This window comes from Cucurbita maxima, unplaced genomic scaffold, assembly GCF_002738345.1.
Source record: "Cucurbita maxima cultivar Rimu unplaced genomic scaffold, Cmax_1.0 Cma_Scf00017, whole genome shotgun sequence".
Classification (NCBI taxonomy): Eukaryota; Viridiplantae; Streptophyta; class Magnoliopsida; order Cucurbitales; family Cucurbitaceae; genus Cucurbita; species Cucurbita maxima.
Window position 1 is genome coordinate 3,924,937 of NW_019272033.1, and position 17,082 is coordinate 3,942,018.

At 37.5% G+C, this 17,082-nt stretch overlaps 4 protein-coding genes across 6 annotated transcripts; all 4 read right to left on the minus strand.

Moving 5' to 3' along the window:
• Positions 1-515: 515 nt before the first annotated feature.
• LOC111492269 (glutamate receptor 2.5-like) lies at positions 516-5,107 on the minus strand. 3 transcript variants are annotated; one of them, XM_023141553.1, is made up of 5 exons: positions 4,378-5,100; positions 1,859-3,162; positions 1,443-1,740; positions 965-1,359; positions 516-891 (listed from the first exon to the last, which is right to left on the minus strand). In XM_023141553.1, exons 1-5 carry the CDS (start codon positions 4,628-4,630, stop codon positions 547-549), a joined length of 2,595 nt encoding a protein of 864 aa, XP_022997321.1. In that variant the 5' UTR covers positions 4,631-5,100; the 3' UTR covers positions 516-546. The 3 variants fall into 3 exon arrangements, with proteins under 3 accessions (XP_022997321.1, XP_022997323.1, XP_022997324.1); XM_023141555.1 differs by having other exon boundaries at positions 782-911; positions 4,378-5,107; XM_023141556.1 differs by having other exon boundaries at positions 782-878; positions 4,378-5,105.
• A 256-nt stretch (positions 5,108-5,363) lies between these two features.
• LOC111492271 (glutamate receptor 2.7-like) lies at positions 5,364-8,808 on the minus strand. The gene is given in 7 exon segments (XM_023141558.1): positions 5,364-5,659; positions 5,729-5,994; positions 5,997-6,122; positions 6,205-6,502; positions 6,612-6,847; positions 7,049-8,062; positions 8,359-8,808. Coding segments are annotated over 7 exon segments (2,502 nt in total). The 5' UTR covers positions 8,645-8,808; the 3' UTR covers positions 5,364-5,383.
• A 96-nt stretch (positions 8,809-8,904) lies between these two features.
• LOC111492270 (glutamate receptor 2.5-like) lies at positions 8,905-12,763 on the minus strand. The gene is made up of 5 exons (XM_023141557.1): positions 12,405-12,763; positions 10,388-11,682; positions 9,978-10,269; positions 9,492-9,889; positions 8,905-9,398 (listed from the first exon to the last, which is right to left on the minus strand). The coding sequence occupies exons 1-5, from the start codon at positions 12,670-12,672 to the stop codon at positions 9,081-9,083; spliced, it is 2,571 nt and encodes an 856-aa protein (XP_022997325.1). The 5' UTR covers positions 12,673-12,763; the 3' UTR covers positions 8,905-9,080.
• A 1,160-nt stretch (positions 12,764-13,923) lies between these two features.
• LOC111492435 (glutamate receptor 2.5-like) lies at positions 13,924-16,983 on the minus strand. The gene is made up of 5 exons (XM_023141773.1): positions 16,686-16,983; positions 15,139-16,430; positions 14,762-15,059; positions 14,287-14,684; positions 13,924-14,172 (listed from the first exon to the last, which is right to left on the minus strand). The coding sequence occupies exons 1-5, from the start codon at positions 16,981-16,983 to the stop codon at positions 13,924-13,926; spliced, it is 2,535 nt and encodes an 844-aa protein (XP_022997541.1).
• Positions 16,984-17,082: the final 99 nt, after the last annotated feature.

Below are 17,082 nucleotides of genomic sequence, written 5' to 3' on the forward strand. Positions count from 1 at the left end.
ATGAGGTGTTATTCTGCTTTCAGTGGATTGGTTCGTGTGTGTCACGCGACGAGAGTGAAAATGGGGAAAGGGGATATTGATTGAGTTTTTTTTAACAAGAAATAAAAAATTGAAAATTGGGTCAGCTGTTTTCTTGGGGGGTTTTGATAAATGGACAGGTGGCGTCATGGAATTTGCGTGGTCCCGCGTTTGAGAATCAAAGACGGCATGAATTTTGATTCCTAATCTAAATCTATATTTGGGGATCCACTTCTAATCTTTTCAAACTTATCAGTTATTTTTCCTAAATCAAAATCCTTTTTCTTCAAATTACATTACATTTGTATGGAATTTTCACTTTTTCTCCACGTTTTCTACCTAATTATCTCATGCCATCACTTTCTTTTATATCACAACCTTTTCATAAAAATTTAGAACAGCAATCATATTTGAGGCTGACGGTAATATATTTTAATTATTAGTCTCAATAATTTAATAAAAATTATCACAAAAGTTAAAGATTTGATTTCACATGGGTCACTAGTGGATAACTTTAGAATTGTTAGTTTATTTTGCAACATACGCCAATTGAATTGCAATATTTGGTTCACCATCCGCAAGGCCAACTCCATCGTCCAAGGGTTTGACATGTGCATGTCCACGGCGCCGCCAATTCCCAACCCGTTTCACAACAGTACATAGCAGTACTCCAAGAGCAATACTTCCTGAAACGATGAACAAACCTGCGAAAGGCCAAGGCCCCAAACGCGACGTCCCATCAACTTGGCTTAATAAAGAACAATTGAAGGTAGACAGCAACATTGTATCTAATTGCGGCATTTTTCTTCTCTCAATTAGTTCAATGATCGATGTCGACACGTCCACAGCTAAAGTTGAACCTTTTGGAAAAGCCTGCACCATAAAAACACTTCCTTTATTAAAAATCATTGCTAAAACATCGAAAGAGATTTTTAATTGAACTTACAAAACCGATGCCACCCAGATCGAAAGTAGCTGCTGTGGTGTAGCCTTTGCAGTACTTAGCAAGAAAGACCTTCGCATGGGGAGTTATGAAGAAGGCTGCTTGAATTTCTCCATTGTCAAAGGCCTTTGGATAATCATCAATGGAAGAGAGGGTCTTAATATTATCAGGAGAAATCTGCAAGACGTTGTTTAGATATCGCATGATAAAAGAATGAAAGTTGCAGCCCACAGTTGCGTTTGTTTGCCTCAATGTTTCAATATCTACAACCGAGGGAGCAAATCTCGACACTGTCATCATGGAGGTAAGGCTTGCAGTGAAACTTGAGGTTACCACAAGAATTACAAACAGCCATGGCGCTAACACCAGCCGAGCTAAACCACCGCCCACCTCTTCCCCTGCATGTGCATTCATAACAATTTTTGGTTGTTTTAGACAGGAAAAAAAGTACTCAAAAACAATTTTCGGTTGTTGATCTTACTATGTGCGTTAAAAACGACAGATATTGCAAACCAGAGCATGTCGCCGAATCCTGATTTCAACCTTTCACTTTCTGGCCTAACAAACCAGACAACAGAGATTATGAACATATGGGACATTGGCAATATTATCCACATTGTCGTAGTAAACGTTTTCATGAATACCCATATTTCTTTCCAATTCCTTTTCTCTTCTTTCACTATCATAAGAAGCCCAGACACCATATATGACTCTGTGAAGTCCACATATTGAAATCGGTCTGCAAATATTCCGATATCTCCCACTGCAGCATCCAAACCCTGATACAAAAAACAGAGCATTTTCATATAAATAGACCAATCTTTTCAATTATATACTAAGAATTACTGGAAAACTAAAGTGTATAGAAGAAATGTTTGGTTTTCCCCATTTATTTACCTTTGCGTGAACTTGCTTTACCAATTCATCATAGGAGCCATTGAAGGGAACCAACTGGTAATGCAATGGATAAGGCAGGTTTTTTACGACAGCTTCAAACACAGAAATGGAATATCCAGAGATGTAAACCCCATTGATGTGATCGTATGATACTTTCACAAATTCGTGAAAAGTATTATTAGCTGGAACTCCAATTTTTAAAATTCTGTGTTCTTCAGAATTAGAGTCAAGATTCATCCGTCGTTTCAGTCCTGTTTGTTCATTCCCTTCCCAGAAAACGAATCTTGGAAATTCCAAAACCCCATTTTTAATTTCTTCATCTTCCATCAAGCTGTTGAAAAATCCCACCTTTTGTCTCCAGAATCCCATTTCTTTGTAGCTCTTACCCACCACGTAAATGATTTCAAAAGTGGGTGGTTGCTTCAACGTACCATTCTCGAATCCTATGCTACCACTAAGGCCTTCAAATTCAGTGGCTAGAATTTGCTTCAACAGTTGTTTGTTGGTGAAATTTCCTTGCAATTTATTCATGGCTGCGGCCACGGCCCATGATGCATCGTAAGCTCGAAGGGCAAAGATGCTCGGCTCCGCACTTTTCTCCTCCTCTTCCTCTTCTTCATCATGATGCTGATATTCTAAACGATACATTCTACGGAATTTTCTTCTGAATTTCTTGAATGAATCTTTGGAATGGTTAAAATAAGTTCGAAACCCAATGACATCTTGCATGTTATAGAAATTAGAGGAATCTAAAGAATCCATAAGACTGGATATCTCATCTCCAACAATCCAAACGAATCCATTATCCATCATGTTCATCCTTTTTGCTCTGTGAAAAAGGAGTTTGGCCAACTCTATTGAAAATTGCACCACAATGAACACCCTGTTCCGGTCTCGACCCATGAGACTTTTGAGCTTCTCCTCAATCATGGCTTCTGTATGCGAGGAAGAGAAGGCAGAGATTTGCTCAATCTCTGCATTGAAAACTCGAAGTTCGTTGGAGAGGAGAGTGAAGGCCTCCATGTTGATCGACATGTCGTTTCTGTTCTCGTAGATTACAGTAACTTTATGCCACTGAAAATGTCCGACGATGGCGGCTGCGCACTGCATGTGGAAGGTGATGTGGTGAGCCATTTGAATAAAGGAAGGCAACGGCAATAGAGGAGGAACAGAAGCAGCAACTGGGAGCGATATGGTGGCAATATCAACGCTGGTTTTGTTAATCTCGGAGATAAATTGCATTTCTTGGAAAGTAAATGCTCCAAGAATGGCACTCACTTCTTTGCTGCTAATCAGATCCAAAGCTGAAATAAATTATAATACTAATTAGAGAATCATTAGTATGACCAAATCATTGATATTCATATATGAATCCTCAAGTGATGAACTACAAAAACAACTATAAAGTTTAAGTCACATCATATTTGGTGAAATATTATTCTGTTCTTGTTGTTAACTTTGACATATTTAGTGTTGATAACTACACATTTTTCTATAAATTAGTTTTGATATTGACATGACATAAATATATTAGGTTATGAGCTTGACCTTAACATTACCTTATTATCTGTTTGTTCCTTTTTGTTTAAAATAAAATTAACCTTGTTGGGAGGCAAGAATGTGACGAACATGCTCATGCTTCGTGGATTTGTTTTCTTATTTAATATGTTGTTGTTAATTCAATTTATTTTATGTAATAAATTCAATTCAACTCTTTTAAAACAAGTCTTAAACTTACACCCGCGTCACAGCTAATAAATATTTCTTGTCAGCCTGAAAAAAAATGAAGTTAGTTTCCTATTAGTTGTTTGGAGTTAAATACTTAGAAATTTAAAATTTAAAATTAAAAGATTCCAACGCAAGTCACATTTAATTAATCAAGCCTACTTATGTTAAATTATAAGAACACAACGACTTGTGTATGGTCCTCATTTTTAAAAAATATATGCCTTCAAATTTCAATTAATAAATTGAGAAGATTATAAGATGTTCGACAAAATAAAAATATTCCGTTTCATTTTGAAAGCAAATCTTTTAGCTCCAAATTGATTAAAATGGTTAGCATTTTAGATCTAAACCAATCAATCACTGGAAAACAAAAACTAATTAGAATTGGCTTATAATTATTTGGTTTTTAAGAATTACGTCCTGATTTCTTGATTTTTTTTTTTTTTTTAATTTATAGCTAAATTAAAAAAAAAAAAAAGCAAAAATAAAATTCTAAATCTTATTTTTAAAAAATTTTAAATCTTACTAAAATATGATATAAGTTTTCAAAAAGTTGATTAATTAAAAATACAGAAAAAAGCCTTCTCAGTTACTTAATGATATGATATTGTCTACTTTAAACATAAACTCTTATTACTTTGTTTTTGTTTTCTTAAAAAAGTTTTGTAACAATGGAAATAGTGTTGCTTACCTGATCTTTCTTTGAAGTATCTAATGTGACACTACTCGTTTCAATAATCCTCGACGGAGTTTGCTTATGAGAACGCGAGTAGGAAAATCCATAAACTTACCGGAAGTTATAGCACGAGCGGAGTTTCCATTTGAATGGTTATGAAGCAGCTCCAACTTTGGAAAGGAAGTTGAGGAGGGGAAGGAATGGAGAGCCATTTCCATGGCTATCTTCTGTTGTCTTCCAATCCTCAAACACTGATCTGTAACGCCACCCACATGGCTGTTTATTGCCTTGCCTTCTTCCATCATCACCTGAAGCAACAGAAATAGAAACCCCACAAAACAGGAAACCCAAGGCTTTGTTGTACCCATGGCCTTGCAATTTCAACACTTTCCATACATGATCGGGTTTGATAAACAGATAGTTAAATAGGTCATTGAAAATCTGATAAAACCCACATTTACTATTAAAATTTTGTGTTTTAAATAAATTTGTTGAGGCTGAACGGTTCAAACTATATGACTTTGGAGGAGGAGGGGAGGAAGGCGAGTGGAAGAACATCAAAATACTATTAAAATGGCCACGATCTGTTCTCGCACCACCCTTGAGCTATTATCAGCAATAACTCCCATCCTTACGCCTCTTTTTGGGTCGTTGGAATTACATCTCAAGTGGGTTTCATTAGTCTTAGCTTCTGTGGAGGAGCCGTCCAACAGGACAAACCCAACCGCTAAGCAAAAGAAGCAAAGAGCCCGGAACATGATAACTTGTTGTATTTTTTTTTCAGGGTCTTGGACTAATAACAATTATATGAGGAAAATACCAGTTTGGGGCATTGAATTTTGAAAGAGAAAGGTGAAGGGGCTAAGGAAATTGTGTTCGACGATTGTTCCAAACATTTAGCTTTCAATTTGGAATTTTGGGAATGGGAGGGGTTTTGTTGGTCTTTTTTCTACCACAAAATGGAAAGCTTTGTGGTAGAAAAAATAAATGAGTCCACACGTTAAGACGAGTCCACACGTTACAAGTTGTCTCCACCTTACTAGGAAGGGGGTTTGGAAGAAACATTAGATATAATTTAGAAAAAAACATTAGGGACAATTAATAGGGTTTTAATGTACAATCTAAATGGGAATATGAGGTTTGGTTGGAGTGGGGTTGAAGAATACAAGACGACAAACAGTGATTAGAACAGCCATGGAAGCTATAAGGCAGGAAATGAGAAGCAAACCGACAAAAGGTTCGGGTCCTAAACCCGGCCCATCTGGATCATCGTAGTTTGAGGAGCAGTTGAAGGTAGAAAGCAACGTCGTTTTCAAATCCGGTATTTCCCTTCTTTCAATCAGCTCCGCGATTGACGCTGATACGTCCACCGTCAACGGAGACCCTTTTGGAAAAGCCTGCCACCGGAACAAAAACATTAAATTAAATTAAAACACTATAAAATTCAAATGAAATTAAAAGCTTACGAATCCCATGCCGACGAGCTTGAAGATGGTGACTTTAGTGTAACCTTTGCAGTGTTTTGCGAGGAAGACTTTTGCATGGGGTGCCGACATGAAAGCTGCCTGAATGTCTCCAGATTCCAAGGCATTTGGGAACAGATCCACTGAAGGTATCTCTTTGATATTCTCTACGTGAAACTGCATCACTTCTGATAGAGCTCTCTTCATGACAGACCCTTTGTTGCACCCCACTGTCGCATTTTGGAGCTTAAGGGTTTCAATGTCAAAATCGATGGCTGGGACCTCGAGATTGTCATCATGGACGACAGACTGGCCGTGAAACTTGCTGTCACAATAAGGATGGTGAATAGCCATGGCCCTAGCACTAGTCGAGCCAATCCACTCTTTACAGGTTCCCCTGCAACATAACATTCATACTATTATTACATTTTTTTTTTAAGCGTTACACAAATTCTGCATGCATATAGTGAATTACTTACTATGCAAGTAAAAAATGAGTGATACCGAGAACCATAACATGCTGCCAATTCCCTTCAACGCATCGTTATGTTTACGCTCAACCAGCCAAATTGCAGAGCTCACAAATATATGCATGGAGAGCATGAGCAGCCACATTGGTGCAGTGAAAGCTCTCATGAAAAGCCATATTCGAGTCCACTTCAATGGCTTCTCCTTCACTATCATCACCACTGAATTTTCCAAATATGGTTCTGAAAAATCCACGTACTTAAATCGATCCGCAAATATCCCAAAATCTCCCACTGCCCCATCAAACTCCTACATCAATCATACAAACCCACCAATTAAACACCCTAAATTTTAGAACAATTTTAAATACTTTTCTTGGGGTAATAATTTTTTTGAAAACAATTAAACATTGCTTTACCTTCTTGTTGACTTCTCTCAACAAATCATCATAAGATATATTGCGAGGGACGAACTCGTAGAGTAGCTTTAAATTTTCTGCAACTTTTTGAAACACGTTAATGGAGAAGCCGGAGATATGATGATTGTGATCCACTCGCACAAATTCTTGAAAGGCAGCTGTTGTTGGAACCCCAATCCTTAATGGTTTCTTTGGGGACATAATATCCCAACCCTTTCGAACCCTTCTTGCATTACCTGTCAATATTAGTTGTTCTAACCATGTAATCAGTATTTAAACACAAATTTAAAATTTTTAAAATTTTAAAACCTATTTATTAGGAAGGTTGTTTTTACACCCCTTCTTTTTATAAAGAATGTTTTAAAATCAATCGTTACTGTTTTATTCAAATTGAAAATAAGAAAGAGTGTTATAAGAGAGGTTTAGTCAACACCAACCTGGCCAGAGGACTAAGGTGGATAAATTGACGGCGTCATTTGGAATGTTTGTTTGTTGATTTAACATGTCAGAAAATCCAAACCTGGTTGACCAAAATGCAATCTCTTTATAGCTTTTTCCAAATACGTTAATGATCTGAAAAGTGGGTACATGTGACAATATGCCATTCTTAAACCCAACCGACCCACTCAAGCCTTCGAAGTTGCTTTCCACAACTTTTTGCGGCCACTGATTTCCTTGCAACTCATCCATGCTGGAGGCAATTGCCCTATATGCATCATAAGCTCGAACTGCGAAGATACTTGGGTCACCTTCTCCTTCGTCTTTTGGGAATTCAGACAAATAATCCCTCCGGAATTTGGTTTTGAATTTCTTGAAACAGGGTGTTCTTTCATCAAAGTAAATCTTACACCCAATAACACCTTGCAAGTAATGGAAATCAGAGGAATCTAAAGAATCAAGAAGGTTGGCCATCTCATCCCCAACAATCCAAACGTACCCTTTTGTCATCATATTCAATTCTTTTGCTTTTTTGAAGAGAAGAGTGGCCAACTCCACTGAAGATTGCACCAAAACGTAAACCCTGTTGCTGTTACTGCTGAGGTTCATAAGCTTCTCTTCGGTGATTTGCTTAGGATCTGATAAAGAGAAAGCAATGTGATTTTCAATCTCTGAGTTCACATCTCGTAGGGAATCAGATAGGAGTTTTAGAATTGCCATGTTATTGGTCGTAAAGTCGTCGTTTCGATCTTCGTAGAGCGCAGTGACTCTCTGCCATCGGAATTCACCAACAATGGCTGCAAGGCACCGCATTTGGTGGGTGATATCGTTAGCCATTTGAAGAAATGACGTCGGAATCTGCTTCGTCGGTGGTGGTACTATGGAGGCTGAAGATAACGATATGATAGGGATATTCTTGGAGGCTTTGTGGAGCTCAAAGATTGCAGATACTTCCTCCCTTGTCAATGTTCCAAACATGGCTTTCACTCTTTTGTGTGTAATTAGATTTAAAGCTGTTATAAAAATAAACAATTAGATTTTTAAAAAAACTTTGGAACAATTTTGCCTAAAGTTTTAGGATTCGTTAAGGTCATTGTTAGGAATCACGACTCTACCCAATGTTACGATATTGTTCACTTTGAGCAATAGCCCTCATAATTTTGATTTGGACTTTCCTTAAGAAATGGATTCCTTACTTATAAACTCATTATTATTCTCTAAATTCTCTAAATTAGCCAATGGAGGACTCCCTCCTAACAATCCTCAACAGTGATGATAGAATGAGCGGTAGAGAAATGGTCGATCTTACCGGTAGCGACAGCCTGAGCGGAGTTGTCGGGCGAATCCTGGAGGAGGAGCTCAACCTTGTGACATGAATTAGAAAAATGAGGATTTTGCTTGAAAGCCATGTGAATGGCTACAATCTGTTCCCTCCCCACTCTTGAGCTATTATCAGCAATAACTCCCATCTTCACTGCTCTTTTTGGGTGGTCCCCGGAACATCTCAGGTGGGTTTCATTAGTCTGAGGCGTTGAGCACAAGCCATCCAACACGAGAAACCCAACCAAACAGAAGAAGTAAAGAGATGGAAACATAGTGTATGTTCAAGTTTTGGAGATGAGACATTGTGAGAGGTCTTATCCTCCGCCCAATTAGACAATGAGAAACTTCCTCTAGCATTAATGAAGCAAGACTTTGGTGCAAGAAGACTGCGAGCATCTTGCCTGGAAAGAAGATGGTTGGATAATTACAGGTCTTGGTCCATGAGAAAGAAATTAGTGAAGGAAGGTATTATATTGTGGCCAATATTTAAGATATTGCTTGGCCCACAGCTATTAATGAATTATTGTCTTTAAAGCATATATATTCCGAATAAAAACAGCACATTCCATGGAATATTCCCTCCTACTTGACTTACAACATTGACTTGGAATTATTTGTTGCATAAAACAACGCTAAACCACAGCTGAATGTATCTAAACACGCCTCCATATTTAATGAACAATACTAAAACAGGGTTGCAGAATGTGTCTACAACTGTTCTCGGGTGTAGGCCTGGTCTAAGGTACGGTCTTGTGAGTCCAATTGGAGTTTTGAATCCAGCCCCAGTTTGGCAATCATGAATTGTAGGCCGATATATAACAAAACGAACAAAGCAATAGAGCCACAAACAAGGAATAGGCCTACGAAAGGACGAAGTCCTAAGCCCACCCTATTTCCTTCGTCAGCTGAGGGGCATTGGAAAGAGTTGAGTAGGGTTTTTTCCATTTGTGAGATATTGTTTTGTAGGGTTAATTCCGCGATGGATTTAGAAACTTTGGCAGCAAGATCTGACCCCTTTGGAAATGCCTATTATCAAATAAAATATTTTGCTTATTTTCAAAATTAATTTTGACTGAACAAATTTGAGTGTAATTTTGAAGGAATATATATGATACTCACAAACCCGATCCCGCCGAGCTTGAAAGAGGAAACGCCTTTGGTGTAGCGTTTGCAATTTTTTACGAGGAAAACATCTGCATGGGGGCTTATGAAGAAAGCAGCCGTAATGCTACCATTCTCAAATGCCTTTGGATAATCATCTATGGAGTTCATCTTCTTAATTCTTGCATTCTCAAATTTGAGGCTACCATTTAGGTAGTCGCATATGAAAGACTCGGCATTGCACCCAACCGTGGCATTCATCTCCTTCAACATTTCAACAGTGGTCACCGACGGTTGAGACCAAGAGATCGTCAACATCGACGTCAAGCTCGCTGAGAAACTCGCCGTCACCATGAAAATCGCAAACAACCACGGCCCCAGCACCAACCGAGCCAACCCATTTTTTACCGGCTCTCCTGCATTATTATTGAAGTAATAGATATGGACATGTATTGTTGTTTATTAGATCATAAGTATTATAAGGGTTTATAAGAAAGGACTTACTTTGCGTGTAAAAGATGAGGGAAACAGAAAACCACAGCATGTTTCCAAAACCCTTCAACTCCTCGTTATTCTTGCGTTCAATTAACCAAATAAGGGAGGAAATGAAAAGATGCATTGTGGGTATTAACACCCACACTTCAGGTTTAAAAGCATCCATGAAAGCCCACAACTTTCTCCCATACTTCTCCCTTACCACCATCACAATGTCCGTCTTTAAATATGCCACAGTGAAATCCACTTGTTGAAATCGCTTTGCCAATATTGTTATGTCCCCCACTGCTCCATCGTATTCCTAACACATTACATTCAATTGGTGCGAGTCTTTTGAGTAAACCAAAAGTAAAATTATGAGAGTTTATACTCAAAATAGACAATATCATATCATTATGAAGTAATAATAGTTATGTTACCTTCCTATAGACTGCATCTATCATGTCATTATATGAGTGGTTGAAACGAGCAAATTTGAAGGACGGCATATTTTTAATGTTTTTCATAACCTCATTAAACACAGCAATGGAAAATCCACTGAAATGTTCGGTTCCATTCTCAAACGTGTGCATGTTTACGAATTCATGACACGCTCCTTGCCCTGGAACAGCAAATGTCAAATGTTTTTCTCCATCACCATCTTCTCTGGTAAAGCTTTCTGATAAATGTCTTACACCCACCATACTTCCCATATTGTTGGATCTAAGAGCTGATTTTTTATTATTTTCCTCGAAGCTCTCAGCAAAACCTGATTTGGGTGTCCAAAAAGCAACTGGCTTGTAACTTTGATCCACCACTTTAATGATTTCAAAATTTGGTGATTGAGATATTAACATCCCATTCTTGAATCTCACCATTCCACTAAGCCCTTCAAAATTGCTCTCTAGAATTGTCTCCAATAGTTGATCACTTGAGCTTAAATTATTATCTCCCAAAGTTTCCATGGCTCTGGCGATGGATCGAACCGCGTCGTAAGCTCGAACGGCGAAAATACTAGCTTTTATTGGATCTTTATCTTCTGGATATTCTAAATTGTACATCTTCTTAAACCTGGTTTCGAAGCTCTTGAAGGACTTTTTGGTGTCATTGAAATATGTTCGAAACCCAATAACACCTTCCATTTTGTACAAAAGAGAAGAAGAAGAATCTAAAGTGGGAATGAGATCTAAAACATCATCTGAGACGATCCAGGTATATCCATTTCCAACCATATTCATTTTCTTAGCTTTTGTAAATAGAAGATCAGCCAGCTCTAGAGAAATTTGTGTTACTACAAAAACCCCATTCCTTTGGCTGTTCAAAACCCTTTTCAATTCATTTTCAATCAATATTTCAGCTTGATTGGAGGAAGAAGATAAGGCCAGACGGTGATCGATCTCTACATTGACCGACCGAAACGAATCAAAGAGACGATCGGGCGAGATGGAAGAATATTCAGAGGGACGATCAACATTTGTGATTTCATAAAAGAAGGTGACTTTTGGCGGCAATTGAAAATGGGTCAAAATTGAAGCAATGCATTGCATGCGGTGGGTGATGTTGTTGGCCATTTGAATCAAAGATGGGATTTTTTTAGGCTGTAATTGTGTAGCTGAAATGGAAAGGATGGGAACTCCGACAGGAATTTCATGGTCGGAGAAGGCAACCAAATCCTGCGTTCTCACTGATCCAATAACTACCGCTTTGACTCCTCCGTCGGTAATGAGATCCAAAGCTGTCGGAAAAACGGTTACTTACTGATTCTTTACATACGATGATTAAGTTGACTTATAAAGTACTAAAAAAACCACAAATTAAACTTTTATATCATTGAAATTGTTAAATTTTGTATGATTCAATGTTCCACTTGATGATTTATGTTTATATATTAATTAATTAAATCCAAAGTCAAACAATTAGGAAATCTTGTAAGCCTTTACCTAACATACTCTTCAATGAAATGGTATTTTTATAATATAATTATAAAAAAACGACTTATGAAATTTTGTAGCCGTCCAAATCCTATCTTTTCTCTTACTCTATCTATTCATGAATGTTTTATAAGAACATAATTTTAGTCCACATAATATGTTATTTTATTTTTGGAGAAAAAAATCATTGCAAATTCGCGAACTTCTTTTTTAGTACAATAAAGTCGAGTTACCGATGAGTTAGGTTAATCTGGACTAAGGTTTTGGTTTGAATTTTCATTTTGATCGAATCCATACAAGCATGGCATAAAATTAAAAACTAAAATCCACTAATGCTGATAATTAAACAAAATCTTTCAAAACTTTTAAATTTGAACAATATTTTTGTTTTTCATTTAAATTTTCATATTATATTAAAGGAGGTTTTATATCCATTGAAAACGAGGATGTTTAATTTTGTTGTGTAAAATAATTAAGAGCATGTGAATAAAGGAGATTAAGATAAAGGAGAGTTGAAGGAGAATACCAGAAGAAGTGAAGTTTGGATGAGAATCATGGAGAAGAAGCTTCAACTTATGACAAGAAGAAGACAAATGAAAGTGCCTCAAAGCCATCTTCATTGCTACCATCTGCTGCTTCCCAATTTGAGACCCGCTGTCGAAAACAGCTCCAATTCTCGTAGGTTTATTGTTTGGTTGGTTTCTTTGACAGTGGAGTCCTTCTGAGCTCAGCAGCAACAGCAAAAGCAACCCCAGAAAGCAGGAGGGGCGGCAGAAGCCATTACGAAGAATCATTTCTTGCACTTCTTTTTCTTTTGTTCTTGAGAAATTATTCAAGTAGTTTGATCAGTGTTTGTATTGGCAGCGGAAAGTTGGGGCGGATCAATTCTTGATCTCCTTTGCGTTACAATTACACACACACATATATATATATACTGAAATTAGTGATTTAAAATTCATAGTCCTGGACTTAAGGTTTTGATGAACTTTTGAAAGAATAACAAAATTAATGACCTGTCAATTTTGTTACTTTAATATTAACTAAGAACAAAAGGGAGGAAGGAAATTTCAAAGGGGTTTCCTTCGCATTTAAATGGCCTAGTTTTTCCAAGTCAACGATTGGAGAGAGGCTTGAAACGGAGAGGATGGAGGAGTGATGGATAAGAATGGGATAAGAATTTTAATATCTTTAATGTACAACAAACATTGCAAAAACTTGGATTTGGATGGTTATTACTGGTCCAATAATTTTACTTGAAATGATCAAACCTTCTTGACTTGCCTATCCTCGCGTCTTCCTGCGGCCTTCTTTCTCAAGCTTTGAATCCTATGGTTGGTGCCATTTGAATGTTTCTTCCCAAACATAGTCTGAGGAGCACGAAATGGTTGTTTTTTAAACTTTTAAAACTTCGTTAAAATTCAATGAGATCTTACACCAATCTCTATGAGACTTGTAATTCATGAATGTTTATACTCAAAGTGACCAAGATCTCGCATCAATTGAATAGGGGAACAAAGTCTACGAGTTCCATAGATTTCGAAATGAGGTGGATTGTGAGATTCCACATCGATTAAAAAAGGGAAACAAAACATTATTTATAATAGTATGTAGACCTCAATATCTGCTAGCCGTAAGCTTGAATTATGAAGATGTGTGGAGAGTCCAATGTCCCTGACAAATCCATCCACAAGAGTCCGATGTTTTTCTCAATTGTTGGATTGTTTTTCCAATTAAATTTTTGGGTTTTAATCGATGGATTTTTGGTAGATGGACTTTGGGGAATCTCATGCATGACATGCTATCATGAAAAAGAGGGGTGGCAATTAATTACTATTTAATATCGCAATCAAGAACACTAAGTTGGGCAATGGATGCCAATTCCCTTTAGTTTTAATTCACAATCTTAGTAAGTTGTATACAAAGTGGGTTATTATACAGAGTGATTGAATGTCTACTAATCTCTATGTTGTTAATCTACTCTAAGGTGATGCCTTGTGGGCTTCTTCATCGGACTTTGAATCCGTCTCGGTTTGGTTTTCATGAATTCAGCCGAGTTTCGTTCTCAGGAATTGTAGGCCCATATATAACCAGGCCAACAATACAATGCTGCCACAAATTATGAATATGCCCACGAATGGTTCAAGTCCTAACCTCAGCCCATCTCCTTGCCCAGTTGAAGAGCAGTTGAAAGAGGCTAGTAGGGTTCGTTCCATTTGTGGTATATCGTTTGTTTCGATCAATTCAACGATGGATGCAGAAACATCCACACCAAGAGCAGACCCCTTCCGAAAAGCCTAAAATGGAGTTTAACCATCCCAAGTCAATTTAAGGACTAAAATAAAATTTAAAATAAATTCAGAAAAAAAGAAAGAAAAAAAAATCGATTTGGACTATTATTAAGAACTCACAAAGCCAATCCCACCAAGCTTGATAGAGAAATTTGTTTTGGTGTAGCCTATGCAATATTTTGCGAGGAAAACATCTGCATGGGGTCTTATCAAGAAAGCAGCCTTAATGCTACCATTATCCAATGCCTTTGGATAATCATCTATGGTGTTCATCTTTTTAATTTTTGCATTCTCAAATTTGAGGCTACCATTTAGGTAGTTGCATATGAAAGATTCAGTGTTGCAGCCAACACTGGCGTCCATCTTCTTCAGCGTTTTAACGTCAGGAATCAACGGTTGAGACCAAGAGACTGTCATCATCGACGTCAAACTCGCCGAAAAACTCTCCGTCACTACGAGAATCCCGAATAACCACGGCCCCAGCACCAACCGAGACAATCCATTTTTGACCGGCTCTCCTGCATTATTATTGAAGTAAAAGATATGGACATGGATTGATGTTATAAAATCATAAGGGTTATAAGAAAGGACTTACTTTGCGTGTAAGAGATGAGGGAAACAGAAAACCACAACATGCTTCCAAGACCCTTCAACTCCTCATTATTTCTACGTTCAATTACCCAAATAACGGAGGAAATGAAGAGATGTATGGTGGGTATTAACAGCCATACGGTAACTTCAAAAGCCTCAAAAAACACCCAAAGGCTCTTCCATTTATCTTGTTCCTCCTTCACCACCATAACAATGTCCGCCTCTAAATACGCCACACTAAAATCCACACTTTCAAATCGTTGTGCCATTATCGATATGTCCCCCACTGCCCCATCGTAAGTCTGCACACAGCATAGAATTGTTAAGAAGAATATATCCCTGACGAATCCATTTAAGTAAGTAATACTAAATTTTTATTACCTTGTTGTGGACTGCTTTCATCATTTCTTCATATGTACCGTCAAAAGGATACAAGTCGTAGGATGATGAATAAGGCATATTAATGTTAGTCATAGCTGCCTTAAATACATCAATGGAAAGTCCAGTGAAGTAATTCCCATTCAAATGTTGGCTCACTTTTACCAATTCTTGACATGCTCCCTTTCTTGGAACAGCAAATTTCAACTTTCCTTCTTCGCCAGAACTTTGACTCCATAATGTTATTGCCTTTCTTGACAAATCTCCGCCGTCCACGTGTCTTCCCATGTTGGGCTTAACTTTAATGGCTGCCTTATTATCTTCCACCTCCAAGAAGCTCTCAGAAAAGCCCAATTTGGGGGACCAAAAAGCAACGTCTTTGTACCTTTGGTCCACCACTTTGATGATTTTAAAATTTGGGGATTGAGGTATTAACATCCCATCCTTGAATCTCACCATTCCACTAACCCCTTCAAAATTGCTCTCTAAAATTGTCTTCAATACTTGATCGCTTGACCTTAAATTATTATCTCCCAACGTTTCCATGGCTCTAGCGATGCAACGAACTGCGTCGTAAGCTCGAACGGCGAAACTACTTGCTTTTATTGGCTCTTCATCTTCGGGATACTCTAAAGTGTACATCTTCTTGAACTTGGTTTCAAAGCGTTTGAAGGGCATTTTGGTGTCATCGAAATATGTTCGAAAACCAATAACACCTTCCATTTTGTTCAAAAGAGGAGAATGGTCATTTATTAAAGAAGAGTCAATGAGGTCAAAAACGTCATTTGAGACGATCCAGGTATACCCATTTCCCACCATATTCATTTTCTTTGCTTTTATAAATAGAAGATTAACCAACTCTAGAGAAAGTTGTGTAACTACAAAAACTCCATTCCTTTGGCTCTTCATAACCCTTTTCAATTCGTTTTCAATCGATATTTCATCTTGATTGGAGGAGGAAGATAAGGCGAAATGATTTTCCACCTCGATATTGGCCAATTGGAACGAATCGAAGAGACGATGAACTGAGTTGAAGGTGGGATCATAAAAGATAGAAACTTTTGGAGGTTTTTGAAAATATTTGAGAATTGAAGCAATACACTTGATGTGATGAGTGATATTGTTGGCCATTTGAATCAAAAATGGAATTTTGAGTGGTGGTAATTTTTCAGCAGAAGTGGATACAATGGGAATCCGGCCCAGAATTTCTTTGTCGGAGATGACAATTAAATCCTGCCTCTTCACTGCTCCGACAATGGCTTTGACTCCTCCTTTGGTAATCATCAGATCCACTGCTGTCGGAAAACGCAAATCCTAATTATGTCATTTTGATTTTGGGAAAAAAGATCCATTTTGTCTTTGGAGATATCAATTTTCATTTTAATAAATAACTTAAAAATTTTCAATTTCATCTTAATTCAACCCTAAACTAAATATGTTTAATTTCAGTCAAATTCAATCGCTTGTAATGTAAACAAAAATTAAAATTAAAATCAATATGAAAATATGAATAAAGAAAATTAAGATAGAGGAGAGTTGAAGGAGAATACCCGAAGAAGTTGGGGAAGTGAAATTTGGATGAGAATCATGGAGCAGAAGCTCCAACTTATGAGAGGAAGAAGACAAATGAAAGAGCCTCAAACCCATCTTCATTGCTACCTTCTGTTGCTTCCCAATTTGAGAGCCACTGTCGAAGACAACTCCAATTCTGGTAGTTTTATTATTTGTTGGGTTTTTTTGACCTTTGAGCCCTTTTTTGGTTGTGTGAGCTTCTGAGCTTGGCAGCAGCAGCAATAAAAGCAACCCCAGAAAGCAGGGGGGGCGGCGGAAGGCATTACGAAGAACCATTTCTTACGCTCTTTTTTGTTTGTTAAGAAGAATTATAGAAGCAGATTGATGAGTGTATAATGGACTTGAATTTTATAATAATGAAAAACCCAGTTCGTA

What these genes read in the sequence shown, in the direction of transcription:
- LOC111492435 (XM_023141773.1), bottom strand. Translation starts at nt 16,983, where the DNA reads ATGGTTCTTCGTAATGCCTTCCGCCGCCCCCCCTGCTTTCTGGGGTTG. An exon ending in CACTTCCCCAACTTCTTCGG is followed by an intron (nt 16,431 to 16,685) that starts GTATTCTCCTTC and finishes GTTTTCCGACAG; the next exon opens with CAGTGGATCTGATGATTACC. An exon ending in CCTCATCTCTTACACGCAAA is followed by an intron (nt 14,685 to 14,761) that starts GTAAGTCCTTTC and finishes ATAATAATGCAG; the next exon opens with GAGAGCCGGTCAAAAATGGA.
- LOC111492269 (XM_023141553.1), bottom strand. Translation starts at nt 4,630, where the DNA reads ATGGGTACAACAAAGCCTTGGGTTTCCTGTTTTGTGGGGTTTCTATTT. An exon ending in TGTCGTTTTTAACGCACATA is followed by an intron (nt 1,360 to 1,442) that starts GTAAGATCAACA and finishes ATGCACATGCAG; the next exon opens with GGGAAGAGGTGGGCGGTGGT. An exon ending in ATCTGGGTGGCATCGGTTTT is followed by an intron (nt 892 to 964) that starts GTAAGTTCAATT and finishes TTTATGGTGCAG; the next exon opens with GCTTTTCCAAAAGGTTCAAC.
- LOC111492270 (XM_023141557.1), bottom strand. Translation starts at nt 12,672, where the DNA reads ATGATTCTTCGTAATGGCTTCTGCCGCCCCTCCTGCTTTCTGGGGTTG. An exon ending in TAGATGCAGTCTATAGGAAG is followed by an intron (nt 10,270 to 10,387) that starts GTAACATAACTA and finishes GTAATGTGTTAG; the next exon opens with GAATACGATGGAGCAGTGGG. An exon ending in AGCTCGGCGGGATCGGGTTT is followed by an intron (nt 9,399 to 9,491) that starts GTGAGTATCATA and finishes ATTTGATAATAG; the next exon opens with GCATTTCCAAAGGGGTCAGA.